Here is a 21118-nt window from a genome sequence, read left to right as displayed (position 1 = left end):
GTAAGGTACCGTACCCCGGGAGGAGGGCAGAGGCGCTGTGACGTTCAGAGGTTCCTCACTGACCTGTACCCCAGACAGCTGGGTGGCAGCAGCCCAGGGTCACGGGACTCCCCCAGGGAAGCACTCAGGCTGGGGTGGTGGCTGGGGTGGGCTGGCGGCACAGGCTGGCAGTGGGAGTGCCCTCCTGCAGCAGGGCAGGGCCCCGGGTGTCCCGCACGGGGGTGCGGCCCCGTGAAGCACCTGGGGTGCCATGGAAGGAACAGGGCTGAATTCCCACCCCAAGGGAAAGGCCCGGGAGGGTGAGAGCAGTGGCCCAGGTGCCGGGGCAACCTGGGGCTGGTGTATGTGTTTCTTTCTCCTCTGCAGTGGGCGACTTGCGAGACTTCGTCAGGAGCCACCTGGGGCGCCCCGAGCTGCCGTTTTACCTGTGTGAGCGTCTCCTCAGCCCGTTCCTGGCGTCTGTGGCCTTGCGCCCAGCTGCCTCCTGCCACCCATGGTGTCTGCGTGGGGACCTGGGAGGGGTGCAGCAGGGCCCTTCTCCCCAAGCCGGGCAGCGGGAGCCAGGCTTCCCACGTTCTGTCCCGGTGCCCTGCTGCCCTCTGGAGCCCTGGGGTTCAGGCCACTCCTGCCCGAGAGCTGTGGGAAGGACGGGTGGACAGGGAGTGGCTGGCCTCCCTTGGACGGCCTCTGGGCGTTAAGAGTTAGGCTGTCCGCCCCGAGGGAGCTGGGCTGCAGAGTGTGTGGGTGGCGTCCCCCGCAGGTGGGCCTGCACTGCCCAACCCCTCCGAGCCCCCCGCTGGGGTTTCTGCAGCAGGAGCCTGAGGGGGCGGCATCACCCCATCTTCGGGCCTGTGGGCCGGGCTCCATCCTTTCTAATACACGGGCACCTTCTGTCCTCAGTCATCACCCCTCCAAAAACAGTCCTGGACGACTACTCGTGCACCCTCTTTCAGGTACCCGAAGGCCCTCCTGGGCTGCTGTGGGGTGGGGCCTCCGGGGAGGACAGGATGGGAGGGTGAGGCCTGCGGGTGCTGCGGGGCAGGGCCTCTGGGGAGGGCAGGACAGGAGGATGAGGCCCCGAGGTCAGGAAGGAGGGCCCTGGCAGCCGCTGCCCAGGGATAATAAGCCTTTGAGAGCCAGAGGGGGTGCTCGCCTCTGAAGTTGTTTCTGACCGGCTTTCCAGCTCCTCTGCTTCCTGCCTGGCACCGGCCCGCCCCAACTGAGGCTGATTGGAGGTCTCAGCACCCTGGGCTGCTCATGCTGGGGCCAAGGCAGGCCCAGCTCCTGCCCGGGGGTCTGGGTGAGGAAGTGCCCAGCAGGCCTGGGAGCAGGGCTGGGGAGCCCCAGAGGGACCCAGCCCTCAGCTGGATGTGGCTGCCTGGGGCTTCAGTGACCAGGCCTGTTTTCCTGCCCCTTCCCCTGCCTGTCCTCTCCCGCTGGCCCCACTGGCCCCTGCTAGGAATGCCCTGGTGCCCATAGCTCTCCGCTGCTTCTGTGGGTCCCTGCCACCTCCCTGGGAGCTCCTGAGGGTGAGGCCTGGGGTGAGGGGCCAGGTGCCCAGCCCACCCTCCAGAGCCAGGAGCAGTGAACGTCCTGTCCTCGACGTCCTGTCCTCGGCCTGGTTGTGGGGAGCCGCCTGGGGCCTCTCGAAGCCCTCTGGTCTAATGGTTTCCTCTTCAAAGTCTCTTCAGATATTTTAATTAGCAGCAGAGGAGGGTTCTTTCTAAGTGGCCGCAGGCCTCGGCAGAGGTCTGGGGTGGAGGTGAGAGGCTTGCTCCCTACCTGCAGCTGCAGCCACTGGGCTGAGATGGGGCGAGAAGGCTGGCAGCTGCCAGGGGTGATCAGAAGCAGGCCTGAGTGGGATTCCCTGCAGCAGAGGCAGGCGCAGGGAGGGGTGACAGTCCCCTCTCAGCCCGAGCTGCTGGCTGGACTTTGGGCCCCTTTCCTCTGCCTCCGCCCCTCCCTTGCTGGCCAGCCAGTTGATAAACATTGAATTTAGAAGATTCCTTGGGATGGAGGGGAACCAGTGCCCAGGCCTGCAGCCCACCCTCCCATTGGGAGGCCCCGAAGGGCCCTGGGGTGCTGCTGCCCTGTTTCCGGAGACACCCTGGCCCCCCCCACCAGCCGCCGCCTCCTGCCATCCGTCAGCTTAGCTCCAGCCTCGGGGCCTCTCGGGGTGGCGTCCCTGGTGACGTCCCTGCCTGCCCGCCATCAGAGAGCTGGCAGGGCTGAGGGAAGGAAGCTGCCTCCCTGGCGGGCAAGCAGGCGGCGGGCGCGGAAGCGCCAGCTTTCATGTCTCTGGCAGGGCCCTGCTCCGGCTGCCAGCTCCCTGGGGAGTGTCCAGGAGCCGGCCCCTGTTTCCAAGAGAGATGGCATGCGTGGGTGTGGGGCTGACAGCCCTGCAGCCCTCGGTGGCCCTGGCCCAGGAGAGCTGAGAGGAGGTGGCCAGGAGTGAGGATGAGGAGTTGTGAGCAGTGTGGGACAAAGTCCCCCAACCCCTGAAGCTTGCTTCCTGGCCCTGAGCGTCAGGGTGTCCTCAGCCCTGGGGTCCATGCTCTGCCCTTCACCCTGGAGCTCCTTAACAGGCCCTGAAGTCACTGGTGTGCTCCAGGGACCCCCTCAGCACAGGCTTTGTCTGCTGGCCCCGTGGGGATGGAATTGGAGGCCTGGCCAGGAGAAGGCCAAGGCGCCTGCCTCCAGCCCCCGGACACACAGCCTGCTTCTTCCACAGCGGGGGTCGTGGGGGAGGGGTGCAGGCCTGTGGGCGCCGAGCCCCCGGTGTCCCGGGAAGGTCTTCCCTCTGCCCACGGTGTGATTTGAGTGTCAGCGCCACCTGTCTCTGTCTTGCCACCCTGCTGCCTGCTGCCCTTCTGAGGCCTCGGTTGTCCCCAAGGCCAGGGCAGGGCATCTAGAAGTACCTGGCCAGGGGTCTTCCCATCCCTTTGCTGTGCTTGTGTAGGCTGGGGTCTGGAGTCTGGGCCAGAACTGAGCAGAGGGTAGAGATTCCTTCCCCGTGGCCATGGTGGTCTGTCTCTTTCATTCCATTGGGATCCCAGAGACACAGCCAGCAGGCAGGGGACCTCTGGTGGGCAGCCTGTGGGGCAGGGAGGCCTGGTTCCAGATGAGCTCCTCCAGGGGTCCTTCCCCAAGGCCTCAGCCCTGCAGCCCCAGCCTGGGCCCTGGCACGTGCTCTGTCCCCTTGTCCAGAACAAAACAAGAGACGAGGGGTGGGGGCCCACAGACGGAGCTTGCCCTGGGGACTGAGCCCTGCCCAGAGCCCTTCCTGTGCGCGTCCACCTGGCCTGGATCAGGTGAGACTCAGCTCCAGTGCCTGCGCCGGCCACGATCGGCCGAGTGCACCTGGCAGCGAGTTCCCCGGTCAGGGCCTCCTTCCAGGCGTGGCCATCCCCCTCCCGATGGGGGGCTGGCTGTGGCCACCCTGTGTCTGGAGCGGGGGAGGCAGCTCTGGGTTGCAGGAAGCCCGGGGCGAGCCCTCCTTTCTGGTCCTGGGGGTAGAGAGTCTGGACCTTTCTCTTGGAGGTGGGAGTGGGGAGGGGAGCCACAGGGGGCCTGTGGGTGTGAGATTCTCGGGCTTCCTTCCCAGGGGTGATTCCCGCTCCCCTCCCTGCCCCGTCTGTGGTCCCCATTCCACCGTCCTCACCCCACTGGGACCCTCCTGGGGGCTGGATGTACTGGGGAACCCTGAGTCCACTGGGGTGGCTGTGACGAAGGCCCACCATCCCAGAGGTCTGGGGTCCAAGCTCCCGGGGTGGCTGGGCTAGCCCCTCTCAGGCTTCTGTCGTGGCTGGCAGAAGTTACCTCTGCGTCCTCGCACGGTCACCTCTGTGTGCGTTCCGTGTCCTCATGAGAATTCACACTGGAACAAACCCACCTTTGATGTCATCTCACCTTACTTATCTCTTCAAAGACCCTGCTGGGCTTCCTTCCATTGGCTTTGGGGGGCAAACCTGGCTGCTAACACCCTCCGTTTGTTGGAGCTCTCAGGCTGCCTCGGGGAACCAGGACACAGGGACCCCTTGCTGCCTGGTTACCCGCTCCCCAAGCCACCTGCCTGGCAGGGCGTACCTGGCACTTCCAGCCTGAGTGCCTGCTGGGCACCTACTCCTAGCCAGTCCTGTCCTCCTTCCTCTCCTCCCAGGACAGCTCCCCTCCTGCACTGCTGTGCTGCCCACAGCTGGGGCCTCTCTGGGGCCGACAGGCTCCCTTCTTTCCCCTGACCAGGCCCTACCCGACCTCAGCCTCTGAAATGCTCCTCATCACCACGTGGTCTTGCAGAAGCAGGATGGCTCCTGCTGCCCCACTGTGGGTGGATGCCCTCTCTCTCCCTGCTCAGGCACTGTGGTTCTGTCTCCCTCCTGGGCACTGTGGTGCCACCCCATGCCTGGGCATCTGGGGCCACAAGGCTTCTTTTGGCTGCTTTTCCCCAGAGAGCGGTGCCGTTCTTCCCCGTGGGGACGGCCGGGGCGCGCGGCCACCTGTGCATGCTGCTCCTGCAGAGTCACTGCCCACGGGGGTTGGCCTGGACCTCCTTTCAGAAGCTCTTCCTGGCAACACTGAGTGTGGCAAGGGGCTGGCAGCAGAGGGGGCTGGATTCAGGGCCCCAGTGTGCTGGGCAGCAGCTAGGGAGGGGCTGGCTCCAGGGTGGCTGGGCTGGCCCCTCTCAGGCTTCTGTCGTGGCTGACAGACTGGCGTCCTTGCAGGGTCACCTCTGTGTGTGGTCTGTGTCCTCATCTCGAGGAATCACACTGGACTAGACCCGCCTTTGATGTCATCTCACGTCACTTATCTTTTCAAAGATAAGCGCACTGTCCCAGGCCCTCGGGTTGTGTCAGCCCAGGGAGCCAGGACAGTGCTGGTGGGGACAGGCCCCTCAGCCTGCACCTCCCTCGAAGGCCCTTTCTGGGCCGTGCTCTGGGTGGCGGCGGGGGTGTGTCCATTGCTACTCACATTCCCTGTCTAGACCTAGCTTCGTGACTGGGATGGCTCCATCCACCCTGGTCCCTTGCTGAAGTGGCCCCTGGAAACCAGGGCAGAGAGCACCGTTTCCAACGGTGGGAGATGGAGGTGACATGAGACTTTGGGAGGCTCCTTTTTTGCGGTCCACCCAGTCTGCCGACCCTCCTCGCCACCGACTGCCAAGCCTACTTCCCTCTCCTCGCGTTCCTCAGCCCCAGCTGCCCCTTTCTGTGTATCCCGCGGGGCAGCGCTGGGAGGGTCATGGCCTGTTGGGGCTGTGATGAGAACCAGGTGCCTCTGCATCGCTGGCTTCTGAGGGATTCCTCTTGCCCGGCGGCAGGTGGGACACAGATGGGGCTGGCCACGCCTCTGGTGCCCACAGCGGCCTCCAGGCAATGTCCCCTGGGCTTCTGTGAGCGGCTGCAGCCTGGGTGTGAATCCCGGAGGCCCCATGGCACTCTCGACTGTGAGGCTGAGACCACGGCGGCTCCTGGTGCTGTCCTCCTGGTGCCCCCTTCCTGGCTCCCCAGCTTCCGGCGCCTCTCCAGGGCCACTGGGGCAGCCCCTGCCCACCCCACAGGCCCTGCTCTCCTCACGAGGCTTTGATCCCAGGCGGCACAATTGGGTTTTCAAAGCATTCACGGCCCGGCCCCCGGCTGGAGGCTGAGGTTTCAGCGTTCCTGGGCCTGGCCTTTGAAGCTTCCTCTTATTAATCTTTTAACATCCCTCAGCCCCACCCCAGCCTGTGGCCCCGAGCAGCCTGGAGCCGGGAGGGGGATGCCTTCAGCCTGGCAGCTGCAGCCCTCCACAGTGGTCCCGAAGCATCCGTCAGGCCCTGCCCCGCCCCACCTTCCTCGGGTGCAGAGTCCAGAGCGGGAAGGCCTGTGACAGTGCATGACTTGGGGACCCTCGGGGCGCCAGCCTGCAGCTGGCTTGTGGCTTGGGGTGGTCCCATGGAGGGCGCTCGTGGTCCCAAGATGCCCTGGCCTTGCTTACAGTGGTAGGGTTGGTGCCAGAGTCGGGACAGGAAGCTGGGCAATGAGGGGCTCATGGGGGCCGGGCAGGTGGATCCTGCCTGAGGGTGGAACTGTGGCCATCAGCAGGGCCTGGGCCTGGGGGTGTGGCTGCCTCCACAGCAGGAGGGGTGCTCTGCCCACGGTGCCCACCCAGCTCCTGAGCCTCCCACCCTCCCTGCAGGCGAACCTCTTCCCGGCTGCTCTGGTGCACTTCGGAGCCAAGGAACCAGTAGGTGAGTATCAGTGGTTGGGGCATCGGAGCCTGGCCAGCCCATCCGGGACCTCAAAGCCAGCTGCCCCAGAGGACATTCAGTCTGGGGCCTCGTTTGGGTCTGAGAGGGAGGTCTGCGGCTCCCAATGCCCACCTCCCCGACGGAGGGCTGGGACAGCCACCTGCTGGCCACCCTGCTCCCAGAGCCGAGTGCTGGTGGCTGGATGCTGGGCAGATAAGGGTGGGCCTCTCCGAGGCTGAGGGTGGGCTTGGGCCTCCCTGCAGGTGTCTACCTGGAGCCTGGCCTGCTGGAGCACACCATCTCCCCATCTGCAGCCGACGTGCTGGTGGCCAGGTAAGTGCCGGTGGGTCTGGGGGCTCCTCCCTCGGCAGCACCCACCACCCTGTGTCTTTGCCTCCCCCCAGGTACATGTCCAGAGCCACCGGGTCCCCTTCCCCATTGCCAGCCCCTAACCCTGCACCTGAGTCAGAGCCACCTGCTGAGGAGGGGGCGCTGGGCCCCGCTGAGCCCATCTCAGGGATGGTCCCGCCTGTGAAGAGGAGCCTGGGCAAGGTGCCCAAGTGGCTGAAGCTGCCAGGTACTGTGGCTGGGTGGAGGGTGGGGACCGGGTGCTTCGACCAGGTGGAGGATGGTGCAGGGGTGCAGGGTGCTGCGGCCGAGTCGGGGATGGGGGGCCGCGTGCTGAATTTGGTTAGGGGGCAGGGGGGCTGGGTGCTGCAGCGGGGGGTGGGGGAGCGAGTGCTTCAGCCCAGCCAGTGAGCAGGTGGCTGGGCAGCGAGAGCCCAGGGCCTGTGGTCACCCTGGTGTGTTTGCACTACAGCCAACAAGAGGTGAGAGCTGCCAGCCTGAGGTGCCCACCAGCCACAGGACCACCTCCCCTGCCAGCAGGAATAAAGACTGTGTGTCCTTCAGTGCTTCCTGTCCTACTTCCTCCAGCAAGGGCCCCTGTCCTCCACCCTGACTTGGCCAGACTGGAGTGTCCAGGCCCAAGGATCCTGGTGGATTGTGGTGTGGGCCCCGGTGGCTGCTCGTTGGCTGAGGTGTGCACCCTGAACTGGAGTGGGTCTCCTAACAGTGTTTGCCCCTCCTCCCAGAGAAACAAGTGCTGGAAGAAGGACTTTTTGAGGGGCCGGGCATGGTGGCTCACGCCTGTAATCCCAGCACTTTGGGAGGCCGAGGCGGGTGGATCACGAGGTGAAGAGATCGAGACCATCCTGGTCAACAGGGTGAAACCCCATCTCTACTAAAAATACAAAAAATTAGCTGGGCATGGTGGCGTGTGCCTGTAATCCCAGTTACTTGGGAGGCTGAGGCAGGAGAATTGCCTGAACCCGGGAGGCGGAGGTTGCGGTGAGCCAAGATCGCGCCATTGCACTCCAGCCTGGGTGACAAGAGCGAAACTCTGTCTTGGGGAAAAAAAAAAACAAAAAAAAAACCAGAAGGGCTTTTTGGGCAGATTGCCTACAACCCAGGAGCCAAGCCCAGGCCAGGAGCTGGGGGAGTTAGTAGGCCACCCCCATCTTCAGGGCAGGTCCTGGCCTTGGGCCCCCTGCTGTCCCGTGGCTGCAGTGCTGGGTTCTGGCCCTGGCTGCCCAGTAGCAGCCTCCGCAGCAAGCGTAACGACTTCCACAGGCCCCCAGGGCTTTCAAACAGACCTCCCCGGGGGTGGGCAGGGTGGGGAAGGGGTGGATCCCAGCAGCAGCTCTGCCTGGCCGGGGCCAGTGGGGCTAAGTCAAGGATGGAAAGGCTCACCCCAAAGTTGTCTTAGGGCACCAGGGCAGGAGAGGCTGGGCCGCCTCCAGTGATCCCCAAGGGGCAGCTCTTGTCCTTCCCACCCTGGAACCTGACTCCCTGCGCTCTAATCCTCCCTGCATGGGGCCCCGATGGCGCTCAGCTGAGCCCCTTGGGTGTTCATAGTCCTGGGCTGTAACCAGGGAGCTAAAGTGAGGTGGGCTAAGGCACCTGGTACGTGCTGGAGGGGAAGTGGCCCAAGGCCCTGCTGCTGCCCAGGCGTTGGCACAGGTGGAGCTCATGCCAGACTTGTGAAAATCAGAGGGCATCCAGGCAGGTCCCACAGCCCCGTGTCTCCAAAGGTGGGCAGGAGGCATGGCCTGAGGGGGCTGACCCCTACCCCCCGGCCTGCTTGGGGCTGGTGTTGGAGAGAAGGGGAGGCCCTTTCTCCTTTTCAGCAGGGCCTTGGGCCAGGGTCCCTCTCACCCTGTGCATCCTGGTCCTGCCTGCAGCCACAAGAATATGCATGGAAGCCACTGCCCACTGGTGGCAGGTCCCGTGGCTGCCCCAGCCCCTGGGGCTGGAGTAACATTTTCCAGATGGGTGGCCGCATGTACCAGGTCTGGGTTCCACAGCCCCTGGCACACATGCTGTCAGCCTGTCCTGGTGAAGGGCGCACACAGGGAGCGTGGCTTTGAAGCAGTCTGACTTCAGTGATTAATGGCAACAAGAAGGCCAAGCTGGGAGAGACAGTTTTGATTTATTGATGTTGCTTTGTGAGAACAAATTTATAGCCTGGGGAACCATTTTCCGAGGGGAATACCGGATGGCCGGGAAGGTCACATCAGCTTTGATGTCGGTGGCAGGAATGTGGCCAGGAGGCAGCGCTGCCAGCTGCTGTTTGTAAAACACAGTCTACCTGCTGGCTGGTGGCCGGGCCTTTCCCAGCACCTGCCTGTAGGACCCTAGGGGACAGGCAGGGACTCCCCCATGGACCTGTCCCCAGTGGGCACTCCAGGGGCTCCTGCCCCTTCTGCAAAGGCTGGAGAATCTCGGGATCTTGTTTGAATCAGCTCCAAATCCCTCAGGTCCTTCTCCGTCTGCAACCAGAAGCTACTAGAAACACAAGACCTGCTTCTGTGGACCAGGGGCTTCCCTGGGGTGGCCTTAGCCACGGCTGAGATCCCTAGAAGTCCAGGAGCTGTGGGGGGAGAGAAGCCCTTAGGGGCAGCCTGCCAGCCAGGCACCCCCACCTGTGCACCGACCCGCGTTCACGCACCAACTGCGGAAGCACCTTCTCCAGCTGGTCCACGTCCACAAGAATGGCATCCTCTGCCTGGGCCTGCCGCACCCCACGGACTGCTGCTTCTGCAGTTGGAAACTCAGAAGTGGGGGATGCTGGGAGATCTTAAACCTGGGCCAGTGCCCCCACCCAGAACCAGGCCATAGCACCTGACCAACAGGCTCAGGAGACCAAGTTCAGGCCCTTGTGGGAAACGGGAAAACGTGTCTTGGTTTTCCCGCTGGAAAAACAAAAGGAATCCTGGACACCGGGCCCTGGGCTCACCCACAACGAAGATCTTCAGCAGCTCCGCCATGAGCTGCAGTGCGTCCCCGCTAACTGCAAGGCAGGGGGAGGAGGTTATGTGGGACCCTCACCCACTGCCCTGGCTGGGTGCTCCAGATGCACCCACCCTCCCCAAGGCCTTGGCCCTGCAGAGTTGTGGGAAAGGTACAGGGGACAGCTACGGGAACCCCCTCCCACCTGCGCCCCACCCTCCCCAAGGCCTTGGCCCTGCAGAGTTGTGGGAAAGGTACAGGGGACAGCTACGGGAACCCCCTCCCACCTGCGCCCCACCCTCCCCAAGGCCTTGGCCCTGCAGAGTTGTGGGAAAGGTACAGGGGACAGCTATGGGACCCCCTCCCACCTGCGCCCCACCCGCACCTTTGGTCTTATCATCCTTAAAGTGCACGTGCAGCAGCCTGCTCACCAGCTCCTGGAGGGGAGGGGGGTGTCAGTGCCAGGCCCTGCCCTCCCCCATACCCCCAGGGTGGTGACCATTCCAGGTGACAGTGGCTGTGATTTCCAGCTGGAGATGCCCTCTGTGCTTGGGCCTCTCCCAGGGCAGGGGACAAGGGCCAGCCCAGTGCTTAGGGTGGCAGAAGCTGGAAGAGTAGGGTCTGTCAGGGAGCTGCCCTGCAGAGTGAGTGGTCGCAGACCTGGGAGCAGGCCCAGCCTGCTGGGGCTCCAGGGGGAGAGAGGAGAGGCCTTGTTGAGTCTGGCATAATCCTGCACTCCCGTCCCCAGCCAAGGACCATGGGTCTGCTTTCCTTTTGAGGAGGCATGGAAGGCAGAGCCAGCCTGGGGCTGGAGGCGGCTGCTCCCTGGGTGGGCTGGCCTGAGGGAGTGCCACCAGTAAGGCCTTGCTTGGCCAACTCTGTTCAGTGTGCTGGGTCAGCTCCACCGGTCTCACCCTGGTGCTTATCATCCTGCAGGAGGTGCTGATGTCTGGGAGCACAGAGCTGGGCTGAGCCAGCGAGGTCCCCAGGTTAGAGTGGAGAGGGGTGTGGCTAGACGCTGAGGGCCTGAGGCCCGATCAGCTCTCTGTGGCAGGAAACTGGGAGTACTTTCTGGGTTTTTTGTGGAAAGCAGCACTGACCTTTGAAAGGACCCCTGTGGCCGCCATGCCCAGGGGATGGGGGGCAGGGAGGAGGCTGCAGAGCTGGGGCCTTTCTGCCTTTCTGAAGCACGGAGGACGGGTACAGGGGGAGTCCATGCCAAGACCCCAAAAGGACAGCACTGTTCTGTGGAGCTGGGGGGCCGTGGGCGTGTGTACTCAGGAGCTCGGTTTGGGACGTATTGTCATGAACACAAGAGCTGTCCACGGAGGGTGGCAGACGGCAGCTGCAGCAGTGGCTGAGACTCAGAGGGCAGCCCTGGGTGGCTGGTGGAGCCACGAGACTCAGCGAGGTGGCCCAGGGCAGGCAGCAGCCCACAGGGGCTGGGAAAGGAGCCAGCATGGAGTGCCCAGGGCTGGGGGCAGGGGCAGTGGGCACCCAGAAACAGGCACTACAAGAGAAGGTGGGTGAAGGACCGGCCAGGCTGCCAGCAGCGGGAAGCAGGGAGCTCACAGCACCTCACCCAGAGCAGTCCAACAGGTGACAAAGAGCAGCGGATGGGTGAAAGCCTGAGGCACGGGAGGTGAATGTCCCACGGCAGCAGGCAGCAGGGCCCAGCATCCTGGTTCGTCCTGAGCCCTCACTGTCCCCCAGCCGGGGTCCCCGTCACTGCCCGTGTAAGCTCAGTGCCACCTGCTGGTCCTTCTGGCTGCCTACCACCAGCTCTACCTGTAAGGTACCAGAAAAGGCAGAGAAGGCACTACTTCCCCCACCTGCTCTGAGACTCCCCAACACCGCTGCGCCAGAAGGCCTGGGAAGGAAGACCACGCCAGTGAGTGGCAGCTGCCGGGGCTGCCTGGATAATCCAAGGGGTCGCTCCATACACAGGCAGTGGCTTCTGGAGACAGGCCCAGCACTGGGGGTGGGAGTGGGGGCCTGGGACACACCCAGCCTTGCCCCCCAGACCTGTGGGTGCCACGCCAGGGCTGCAGGTCCCCTGCTCCCCATCATCCTCAGGCTCTTCGTCTGTAATGACCACAACTCCAGCTCTGGCCAGAGGCCTCGGGGGCCCTAGCTGTCAGGTGGGCTTGACGGAAAGAACGCATGACCTCCTCCGGGGTGTGCCCAGTGCCCTCTCTCCAGCTGTGGCCTTTTGGCTACTCTAACCTGGTGGATTCTCACAACCAAACGGTGAGGTGGCCCAAGCTTCAGTGACTTTCTCTTTCTGAAATCTGGCAAGAATCGTCAGCAACTCCACCCCCAGAGTCCCTCCGCTCCCCGCCGACCCTGCACTGAGCCCCTGGTGTCCTTTGGTGATAAAGAAGGGTCTGACACCGAAACAAAGAATTCCCCCTGCCCCTACAGGGTGGAAGTCCTCCCCTGAGGATGGGTCCACCAGGGCCTGAGACCCTCCCCTTTCCAGGCCACAGAGGTCCACGAGGCCCTGATGACACCGAGACAGCTCAGTGCCCCAACCTTCAAGTACATTAATAGAACGAAGGGCTCAGAAACCACTATGCCTGCACACAGGCGGTCCTCTGCACATGACACTCCCAGAGAGCCCCACTCACCAGGGGCAGAGAAGAGCGGGGCACGCCCTCCAGCCTTGGCGGACCCTAGCCCTGCTGACTCACTTAACGCACCCGTGCCTCGGTTTCCCCACTGGCGGGCGGGGTTAATAGGCGTCCGGTGTGTAACGTGGAGCACCGAGGACACCACGCGTTCCTGGGACTTAGCCTAGTGCTGGCGCCCACCGGGGAGCGGGCAAAAGGGGAACTACTGTGCCTGGCGGCTGGGCCAGGTCCTGCCGACTCGGGCTGGACGGCCTCGCCGTTGCCGTCCTGGGGTCTGACCTCCTCTTCACAGGAGAAACCAGGCTCAGGGCGCAGGGCGGCGGCCCAGCTCCTCCTCTCTCTGCCGGCCTGGACTCCGCCGGGACGGCGCCCGCCCCTGTCTATTTCCGCAGACCTGCTCCACCTCCCCGCAGCCCCGGCTGCCCCACGCGCCCTTCCACCTGCTGCGGGAACCCCGCCCAGGAGAGCGCGGGGCGCGCCGGCGCGCCGGGCTAGGAGTCTGAGAACGGGCCCAACCTCAAAGGCACAGGTGGGCGGCGCGGGGGCTGGCTTCGGGCCCTCACAGTGTCACACGTGGGGTCGGGATGCAGCGTCCACGCCGGCCTAGCCCCTGCCCGCCAGCCCTCACCTTCCGGAAACCAGCTCCCGCTCCGGCTCCCTCCATGGCCGCCTCCTCCACGCGCGCCCTGCGGAGCTCCGCCCCGCGCCCCCAGCCAATGAGACCCGAGCGCGCCCCCCGGAGCACTTTCTCCCGGAGTCCCGCCCCTACCTTCAGCCAATAAGCCCGAAGCGCGCCCTCCCGCAGCCCCACCCTCACGCCCCTCAGCCAATGAACCAGGAGCGCGCCCTACCGGGGCACCACCCTCACGTCCCTCAGCCAATTATCCTGGAGCATGCCCTCCTGGAGCTCCACCCTCATGACCGTAGCCAATGAAACAGGAGCGCGCTGCTCCCCTTCGGCTTGCTATCCCAAGAGCGCGCCAGTTCCTTTGTTCTAATTGGCCCCCAACTAGCGCCGCCAGCGCAGAGCCTGCTGGGAGTTGTAGTTCCCGCGGCCGCTCCCGGAGCGCCTGGTTCTTCCTGGATACTGAGGTCCCGAAGCGGCTGTCGCGAAGACTGGGGCCGGGACTGCGGGCGCGGCAGCGCCTGGAGGGGGCGCGCGACGAGCCTGCCTGCTTCCTGCACGGGTGGTCCCCACGCACCGCGGGGCCGCAGCCCACTACCGCCCAGCCCCGCACTCCCAGGACCTCCCGCCCGCAGAGCCCACTCTGATTGCTCTTCGTCTGGGTCAGCGGAGGCCCAGTCTCCTGCACCCGGCGCCGGGACTGCTCCGCACCAGGCGGCTCCCTTTCAGCAGCTGCGGGAGCATGCGGAGGAGGTCCTGCCGACGCCGCGGGTCATGGAGGAGTTCCGGCGCTCCTACAGCCGCTTGTGCAGGGAGAGTGGGGCCGAGCCCCAGGAGGCTGTCCTGCAGCAGCTGCACCAGCTTCCCAGGGGCCGGCTGGACCTGGCCACGCAGAGCCTGACGGTGGACACCTGCAGGGCCCTGGGCAAGCTGCTGCCGAGGGAGACGCTGTGTACGGAGCTGGTCCTGAGCGACTGCATGCTCAGCGAGGAAGGTGGGCAGGCCCGGCAGGGTAGGTCGCCGCTCCTTGGCTGCCCACGCCGTTGCCTTGGCAGCCCCGGAGGCCGCTTCCTCTCCAGTAATATACCGTAGTTAAGGCGAGCCGGGGCGCCCGTTCCCGCACCTGGGAGTGGAGGGCACTTCCTCTTTATGTCGGGGGGAGAGGCCTTAACCTGCCGCGACTTACCTGGTTCCCTGGTTCCCTGCGTGCTGACGCGGCTTTGTGCGGCAGGGGCTGCAGGTGTTTCAAACACGGCTTCGCAGCGCCAACCCAGACCACCGGGACAGTCGTCTTTCCCTGGGTCTAGGGAGCTGCCCTGAAAAGGGGCCCACAGGGAGGGTCTTGGGGTCAGCAGGGGCAGAGGGTAATCGCAGCCCCCCTTACACAGGGGCCACACTGCTGCTCCGAGGCCTGTGTGCCAACACCGTGCTGCGCTTTCTGGACCTAAAGGTGAGGTGCCTGCACTCTGGGTGTCCGAGTGTGCCACCCGAGGGCAAGAGGAGAGCGGGAAGATGCCAGGTCTCGGGGGCCTGGGGTCTGGGAAGTGGCTGGAAACTGTAAGTGCCCCAGGCCGTTCTCCCACGGCCTCCTATTTGAGTGACTGTCTCTGGAGCCAGAGTTCGCGTCAGCAACAAACAAGCCGGCCCCAGGAAGCCCCTGAAGGAAGGGAGGCCGCGCCTCCGCCTGGGGGCACCCCAGCCTTGTCCACTGGCTGACCGGGGCCCTTAGGGCACGAGCGGGAATTCAGAACCAGCCAGGGCGAGGACTACCAGCCTGTTTCTGTCCTAGGGCAACAACCTTAGAGCCACCGGGGCTGAGGCTCTGGGAAAACTCCTCCAACAGAACAAGTCCATTCAGAGGTGAGTGGGGGGCCCGACCCCACCAGCACCCCAGGCCCCCTCTCTGTGTGGTCGATTGGCCCCAGAGCACATGGTTCTGCTGCCCAAGAGTTCACAATTGCCAGTTGTCTGCTGTGTTTCACAAACGGCGGGGAGCAGGCAGAGGCTCCAGCCCGTCAGACCCCAAGCCGACACCGTCCCCAGGCCCTGGACCCCGTGGGCTGGGCAGTCCCCTGGGCGAACACCGGCTCCTGTCCTTCCCGCAGCCTCACGCTGGAGTGGAACAACCTGGGCACATGGGATGATGCCTTCGCCACCTTCTGCGGGGGCCTGGCGGCCAATGGCACGCTGCAGCAGCTGGATCTCCGCAACAACCAGATCAGTCACAAGGGCGCCGAGGAGCTGGCCCTGGCCCTGAAGGGCAATGCCACCCTCCAGCAGCTGGGTGAGGCCTCCTGGGTGCCTCGGGCTCCCTCGTCCCTCCGAGGCTGCCTGCGCTCTTGCAAGTGAGGGGCTAGGGGACCAGGCAGGCCAGCTCCCCCCCACCAGGCACATTCCATCTGTGACTAAAGGTTTCCTTCCAGACCTGCGCTGGAATAACATTGGCCTCCTGGGGGGCCGGGCCCTCATGAACTGTCTCCCCAGCAACAGAACCCTGTGGAGGCTGGACCTGGTTGGGAACAACATCCCCGGAGATGTCCTCAGAGCTGTGGGTACGCTGCGGGGCTGTGTGGAAGGACACATGAGCCTCTGAGAGAGGCCCGTCCACCGAGGGCGGGGTGCTGGGCCTGGGACCAGAACTGATGATGAGAGCAGCCCGAGAGCCCGCGGAAGCGGAAGGAGCAGAGGGTCTCGCTCGCCACACGTGGGCACTGTCCAAGGCTCCCCGTGTGCTCGATGAGTTCTTAAGACCTGTGCAGTGGGGGTGCCCATGTCATAGCTGCGGAAGCTGAGGACTTGTGGCTCACAGCCCTGGTCTTGGTGGCAGTGCTGGTGCTTCAGGTGGCCCAGGCCTTGGCCAGGGAGGGGCTTCTTGGCATTTGCTCCCTGGTCAACCTGCGTTGTGGCCCTGCAGGTGAGTCCTGTGGGGTGGGGCCGCCTGGTCTGTGTGGCCTCCACATTCCCACCCACCAGCAACCCCAAGTCCTTGTGGCTGATGTCTCAGTGTCAGGCCTCATACTCCCTCATACACACACAGTGGCAGCCTCTCCCGGCCCCTGTGCCTAGGGCTCACCCTCCTGCTGGCCCTGCCTGGCCTCTCCCGGCCCCTGTGCCGAGGGCTCACCCTCCTGCTGGCCCTGCCTGGCCTCTCCCGACCCCTGTGCCTAGGGCTCACCCTCCTGCTGGGGCTGCCTGGCCTCTCCCGGCCCCTGTGCCGAGGGCTCACCCTCCTGCTGGCGCTGCCTGGCCTCTCCCGGCCCCTGTGCCGAGGGCTCACCCTCCTGCTGGCGCTGCCTGGCCTCTCCCGGCCCCTGTGCCGAGGGCTCACCCTCCTGCTGGCGCTGCCTGGCCTCTCCCGGCCCCTGTGCCGAGGGCTCACCCTCCTGCTGGCGCTGCCTGGCCTCTCCCGGCCCCTGTGCTGAGGGCTCACCCTCCTGCTGGCCCTGCCTGGCCTCTGGCTCCAGCTGCGCCATCCCTGGCGTTGCCTGAGTGCTGGCCTGGCTGTTGTCATTGCTCCTGACCTCTGCCACCTCCCCACATGCCATGATCTTTCCGGAACGTGAGCTGGGCACAGTGTCCGCCTCAGCATTGTGCAGTGCCCCTTGATCTTTGGGATGGTGGCCAGATGCCCCAGGATGGCCCTCGCCTCTTGTAGTGATCAGCCCCCACAACCTCTGCCCCACGTGTGCACGTGCCCCCCAGCACCAGGCACCTCCTGCTCAGGACCCCACCCCATGAAGCTCATCCGCCCCAATGCACTGAGGGGGTGCCCTCCGCCCCAATGCACTGAGGGAGTGCCCAGCACAGCATAGATTTCCAAGCAGCCAGCCGCCGGGTGCAAACCAGCTACCTCAGGCTGAGCAGCCCTGAGTGATACAGTTCGTGTGTGTGTGTGTGTGTGTGTGTGTGTGTCTGAACACATGCATGTGCCTCAGCCTCCTGAATAGCAGGGATTACAGGTGTGTGCCACCATGCCCAGCTAATTTTTTGCATTTTTAGTAGAGATGGGGTTTCACCACGTTGGCCAGGGTGGTCTCAAACGCCTGACCTCAGGTGATCCAACCTCCTCAGCCTCCCAGAGTGCTGGGATTACATGTGTGAGCCACTGTGTCCGGCTGACAGAGCTCCTTCTGACAGAGCAAGCCATGGACCACAACCAGGACCGGCTCACCACCTTCCAGGAGAACCGTGCCCGCACTCACGTGCTCAGCAGGGAGGTCCAGCACCTCCGGGAGGAGAAGTCCAAGCAGGTGAGGATGGTGCCTTCACTGGCCTCAGAGCTGCTCATGGCTGGGGGTCCTGCCATGTCCTGCCTTCCCCAGCCCCACGGTGTGCCCGCCTTCCCTTCCTCGGGGCTCTGGAGCCTCCCTGAGTGGCTGGTACCTGGTCTGACTCCCTGCAGGTGGGCTTCCTTGGGGAGCTGGCATCTGAGCCCCAAGGCCTTGTGGGGCACTGTGGGTGGCACCCTTCGCTGCCTTGCTGGGCTCCTGCTCTCCCTCCCCTGAGAAAGTTGGGTGGACAGGCGGCAGGTGCCCTGACAGGCTGCGGCTGTCTGTCCCCAGTTTTTGGACTTGATGGAGACCATCGATCAACAGCGGGAAGAGATGGCTAAGAGCAGCAGGTGAGCGAGCCCAGGGCCGCAGGGGCAGGGTGAGGCTTCAGGGCTTAGGCCCTGGCTCAAGACTCAGCTGGGACCCAACCCGAGCCCACGAGTGAGGCCACCAGGAGGCGGCTGGAGGCTCTGTGCCCGGACGACCACAGATGCTTAAGGAACAGCAGCAGCTACCGAGGCCAGAGGGGTGCGGCAGTGCTCTGGGGTTGGGGTTACTCTGCACCCTCCTCTCTGCCCACAGGGCGTCAGCAGCCCGCATAGGGCAGCTTCAGGAAGTCCTGAGTGAGAGGCACTCCATTATCAACGCTCTCAAGGCCAAGTAAGGATGGGGGGTGGCTTCAGGATACTTCAGAGATGTGCCACAGGGCAGAAGTGGGTGATGTGAGCCTTTGTGCAAGTCCTGTGTACAAAGCAGAGGTGGGAAATGGGGTGAGACTAGGGCAGTAACCTGGAAGCCTTCCTGGAGGAGGCAGGTGCTAGCTGGCATTGACTAGGTTCCTGGTGACAGTGAGAACAGAGGCCTTTGTAAGGCAGGTGAAGTCCAGCCGGGGTGGGGGTGCTGCCCTTCCTCTCTGCAGGCTGCAGATGACAGAGGCTGCCCTGGCTCTGTCGGAGCAGAAGGCCCAGGACCTGGGGGAGCTCCTGGCCACAGCAGAGCAGGAGCAGCTGAGCCTGTCGCAGAGGCAGGCCAAGGAGCGCAGGCTGGAGCAGCAGGTGGGTGGGCAGGGCTTGAGAGGGGTGGGCTGGGAGGTGCGTGGCGGCCGAGGGACCCTCACTGCACACACCCCATCCCCCTCCCAGGAAGCTGCGGAGCGGGAGTCTAAGCTCCTCAGAGACTTGTCTGCTGCCAACGAGAAGAACCTGCTTCTGCAAAACCAGGTAGCTGTGGGGTGGAGGCAGGGAGCCCAGGGTGGGCGCAGCAGGGCTGGGTCACAGCTTCCCTCCATGCTGCTGGCTTTCCAGGTAGATGAGTTGGAGCGTAAGGTCAAGGGTCAGCAGGAGCAGCTGTTCCAGACCAGGCAGGAGCTGACCAGCATGTCGGCCCAGCTGAAGATGCAGGCCATCCAGGCCGAGGGTGGGCACGGGCAGGCCTGCTGCGGAGGGGCCTGGGGATGGGCACCCCGGGGACGGGGGCCTCCAGGGGATGCTCACAAATGCTCTGCCCCCCTGGACTTCCAGAGCGCCTGGACATGGAGAAGAGAAGGTCCAGACAGAGCCTGGAGGACTCGGAAAGCCTGCGCGTCAAGGAGGTGCCCTCCCACTTGGCCTCTAACACACCTCAGTGTCTGGCCTTGGTGTCACGCAGGTGTCCCCAGAGCACACACCTGGTGGGAGCTCCCTTTGCCACCTTGGGTCACTGGGTGGCTGTATTTTGCCAGCCTGAGCGGATGTCAGACCCAGAACCTCCTACTGTGGCTGGTAGGGGACCCCATCCATGCCTCAGCCGTAGGGCAGGCTGGTGTTGAAGAGACACCCAGCCCCACCCATTGAGGGTATGCGTGCCACCCGAGGCAGCTCTTTCTCAGAACGAACAAGGTTCCCAAGAGACGCCTGCCTTCCAGGGTGGGGAGTCCATGGGGGAAAGGCAGGGGGCCCTGCTCTTCATCCTGGCCCCACAATCCCTGCACCTGAACAGGTGGAGCACATGAGCCGCCACCTGGAAGAGAGCGAGAGGGCCATGCAGGAGCGGGTGCAGAGGCTGGAGGCCGTGCGGCTGTCCCTGGAGGAGGTGGGTCCCCACCAGTGGGGCTGAGCTCTGCCTTAGCCCTGGGCTGAACAAGGGAGGCAGCTCCTGGTGTTCATAGCCTCAGGACCCCTGAGAGCCCTTCCTGGTCTCAGAGCCTCATAGGCCCCACCTTGGAGACTCACCCACCAGTGTGCCCAAGAAGCTACAGGGACGTAGGTGGCATTCGTGCTCCCCTGGCTGTAGGAACCCCACCCAGTGAGCCAGGTGGCAGGGCAGCTGCGTGGCCCTCAGGAAGCCGGCAGAGAAGAGCCCCTCCAGCTAGGGCTGGCTGGATGGGCCAGAGAGAGAAGGGCTGTGGGCCAGCGACAGGAGAACAGGCTGGCAGGAGAATGCTGTCCATGTGCAGGAGCTGAGCCGGGTGAAAGCTGCAGCACTCACTGAGCGTGGCCAGGCCGAGGAGGAGCTGATCAAGGCCAAGAGCCAGGCCCGCCTGGAGGAGGTGAGCCCACAGATGCCTGCCACCCGCTGGGGGAGCCAGGCTGCCTGGCTTCGCTTCCCACATGCAGGCTCCAGAGGTGGGGCTTGGAGTGCGGAGGCGGGAGTGTGGTGTTGAGGTCAGGTCACACATCTGTCCCCCTGCACACTGCTGGGAGGCTTGAGCTTTGCATCCAGGCCTGCGACGGTGGTGGGGTTTGGCCCATCCCTGCAGCCTGTGACTGCATGGAGGAACTGGAGGGGTGGCGTGACTGGAAAGGGAGGAGGGGAGCCTAGAGGGCATCTGCAGGACGTACCTGCCAGGAGTGGGTTCAGAGCAAGACAAGTCGTAGTATCTTGAGCAGCCAGTCCGGTGGAGGGGTGGGGTCGTGCCCATGCAAACTTCTCAGGAGGCGAGCTCAGGCTGACGCCTTGTGCTCTGTGGCGGCTCCTGTGCCCACAGCAACAGCGCCTGGCTCACCTGGAGGACAAGCTGCGGCTGCTAGCGCAGGCGCGGGATGAGGCGCAGGGCGCCTGCCTGCAGCAGAAGCAGGCGGTGGTGGAGGCCCAGACCCGGGCCAGCCAGCTGGGCCTGCAACTGGAGGGCCTGCGGCGGCGCCTAGAAGAGCTGCAGGAGGTAGCCGGGGCTCCGGTGCGGGGTGCGGGGGTGCGGGGTGCGGGGGTCGGGGGGCGAGGGTGCTGGCCCCCGACCCCTCGCCTCACTCCCCAGCCTTCGTTCCTGTCAGGACCTGAGCCACAAGGACCAGGAAAGGGTGGCCGAGGTGAGCAGGGTGCGCGTGGAGCTGCAGGAGCAGAACGGCCGGCTGCAGGCGGAGCTGGCGGCTCAGGAGGCGCTGAGGGAGAAGGTGGCGGCCCTGGAGCGCCAGCTGAAAGGTGAGCCAGACCCTCGCCCTCCCGGCGCCCACTGGTGGGACGTGAGGCTGGCCGGAGAGCGGGGCTGGCCAGGTCTCCCGTGCCCGGGCCCTGGCACGGCGCCTGCTCACAGCGCTCCTTGCCCTGTAGTGATGGCGAGCGACCACCGAGAGGCGCTGCTGGACAGGGAGAGCGAGAACGCGTCTCTCCGGGAGAAGCTGCGGCTCCGGGAGGCGGAGATCGCCCGCATCCGGGACGAGGAGGCCCAGAGGGCGAGCTTCCTGCAGAACGCCGTCCTGGCTTACGTGCAGGGGTCCCCCGTGCGGACCCTGAGCCCCCCAAAGTGAGGCAGGCCGGGAGGACCCGGGCGCGGCAGGCAGCGCCCGAGGCGGACCGGGGGCCGCGTCCTGCCCGCGCCGCCGGCTCCAAGCGGGGGTTGCGGCGACTGGAGGGGCTGTCGCGGCCGCGGGGCGACCCCGTGGGAGGCGCCTGGGAAGGGCTCCCTCCCTGCCCCTTCGTCCCGGTCGACGCCGCCGGGGAGCGCCCCGGGAAGGGGTCCCGCGGGTGCGTCTCCCCCTCGCCCTTTGCGATGTCACCCTGAACGCTGCGACCGCCTGCGCGCGGCGGGATTTGGAAATACAGCGCGTTGCACTTTGTAATATGTTCGGGCCCCGCCTCTCCCTCCGCACGCGCCGAC

General features: G+C 65.0%; 3 protein-coding genes across 11 annotated transcripts in view; 2 read left to right on the top strand and 1 right to left on the bottom strand.

Moving 5' to 3' along the window:
• The window catches only part of ASPSCR1 (ASPSCR1 tether for SLC2A4, UBX domain containing), a 39670-nt gene extending 32535 nt beyond the window's left edge, over nucleotides 1-7135 (top strand). For 3 of the 4 annotated variants that reach the window (XM_012452699.2, XM_064369658.1, XM_021666337.2), the window contains exons 11-16: nucleotides 367-429; nucleotides 901-953; nucleotides 6175-6226; nucleotides 6490-6559; nucleotides 6631-6803; nucleotides 7047-7135. In XM_012452699.2, coding sequence (XP_012308122.2) covers nucleotides 367-429; nucleotides 901-953; nucleotides 6175-6226; nucleotides 6490-6559; nucleotides 6631-6803; nucleotides 7047-7060 — 425 coding nt within the window. In that variant the 3' untranslated portion in view covers nucleotides 7061-7135. Of the gene's footprint in view, nucleotides 1-366; nucleotides 430-900; nucleotides 954-1183; nucleotides 2160-6174; nucleotides 6227-6489; nucleotides 6560-6630; nucleotides 6804-7046 lie in introns of those variants that run through there. The other variant, XM_021666336.2, reaches the window with a different exon arrangement.
• A 1563-nt stretch (nucleotides 7136-8698) lies between these two features.
• Nucleotides 8699-12845, bottom strand: CENPX (centromere protein X). 5 transcript variants are annotated; one of them, XM_012452697.2, is made up of 5 exons: nucleotides 12779-12845; nucleotides 9903-9954; nucleotides 9525-9578; nucleotides 9237-9325; nucleotides 8699-9158 (listed from the first exon to the last, which is right to left on the bottom strand). In XM_012452697.2, exons 1-5 carry the CDS (start codon nucleotides 12812-12814, stop codon nucleotides 9144-9146), a joined length of 246 nt encoding a protein of 81 aa, XP_012308120.1. In that variant the 5' UTR covers nucleotides 12815-12845; the 3' UTR covers nucleotides 8699-9143. The 5 variants fall into 5 exon arrangements, with proteins under 5 accessions (XP_012308120.1, XP_012308119.1, XP_064225757.1 ...); XM_012452696.3 differs by lacking the exon at nucleotides 12779-12845 and adding an exon at nucleotides 10618-12200; XM_064369687.1 differs by lacking the exon at nucleotides 8699-9158 and adding an exon at nucleotides 10618-11305 and having other exon boundaries at nucleotides 9243-9578; nucleotides 12779-12837.
• A 378-nt stretch (nucleotides 12846-13223) lies between these two features.
• On the top strand, nucleotides 13224-21082 carry LRRC45 (leucine rich repeat containing 45). 2 transcript variants are annotated; one of them, XM_012452695.3, is made up of 17 exons: nucleotides 13224-13769; nucleotides 14164-14225; nucleotides 14565-14635; nucleotides 14881-15059; nucleotides 15199-15327; nucleotides 16913-17025; nucleotides 17338-17396; nucleotides 17629-17706; nucleotides 17966-18101; nucleotides 18189-18266; nucleotides 18351-18462; nucleotides 18567-18637; nucleotides 19024-19116; nucleotides 19481-19573; nucleotides 20012-20185; nucleotides 20295-20442; nucleotides 20572-21082. In XM_012452695.3, exons 1-17 carry the CDS (start codon nucleotides 13550-13552, stop codon nucleotides 20766-20768), a joined length of 2013 nt encoding a protein of 670 aa, XP_012308118.1. In that variant the 5' UTR covers nucleotides 13224-13549; the 3' UTR covers nucleotides 20769-21082. The 2 variants fall into 2 exon arrangements, with proteins under 2 accessions (XP_012308118.1, XP_012308116.1); XM_012452693.3 differs by having other exon boundaries at nucleotides 13459-13787; nucleotides 20572-20778.
• The last annotated feature ends 36 nt before the right edge of the window (nucleotides 21083-21118 follow it).

Source organism: Aotus nancymaae, unplaced genomic scaffold (assembly GCF_030222135.1).
Source record: "Aotus nancymaae isolate 86718 unplaced genomic scaffold, 86718_ANA_hifiasm-v0.15.2.pri h1tg000089l, whole genome shotgun sequence".
Taxonomy (NCBI): Eukaryota; Metazoa; Chordata; class Mammalia; order Primates; family Aotidae; genus Aotus; species Aotus nancymaae.
Note: the sequence above shows the minus strand (reverse complement) of the source record. Positions and strands in the feature narration are given on the sequence as shown.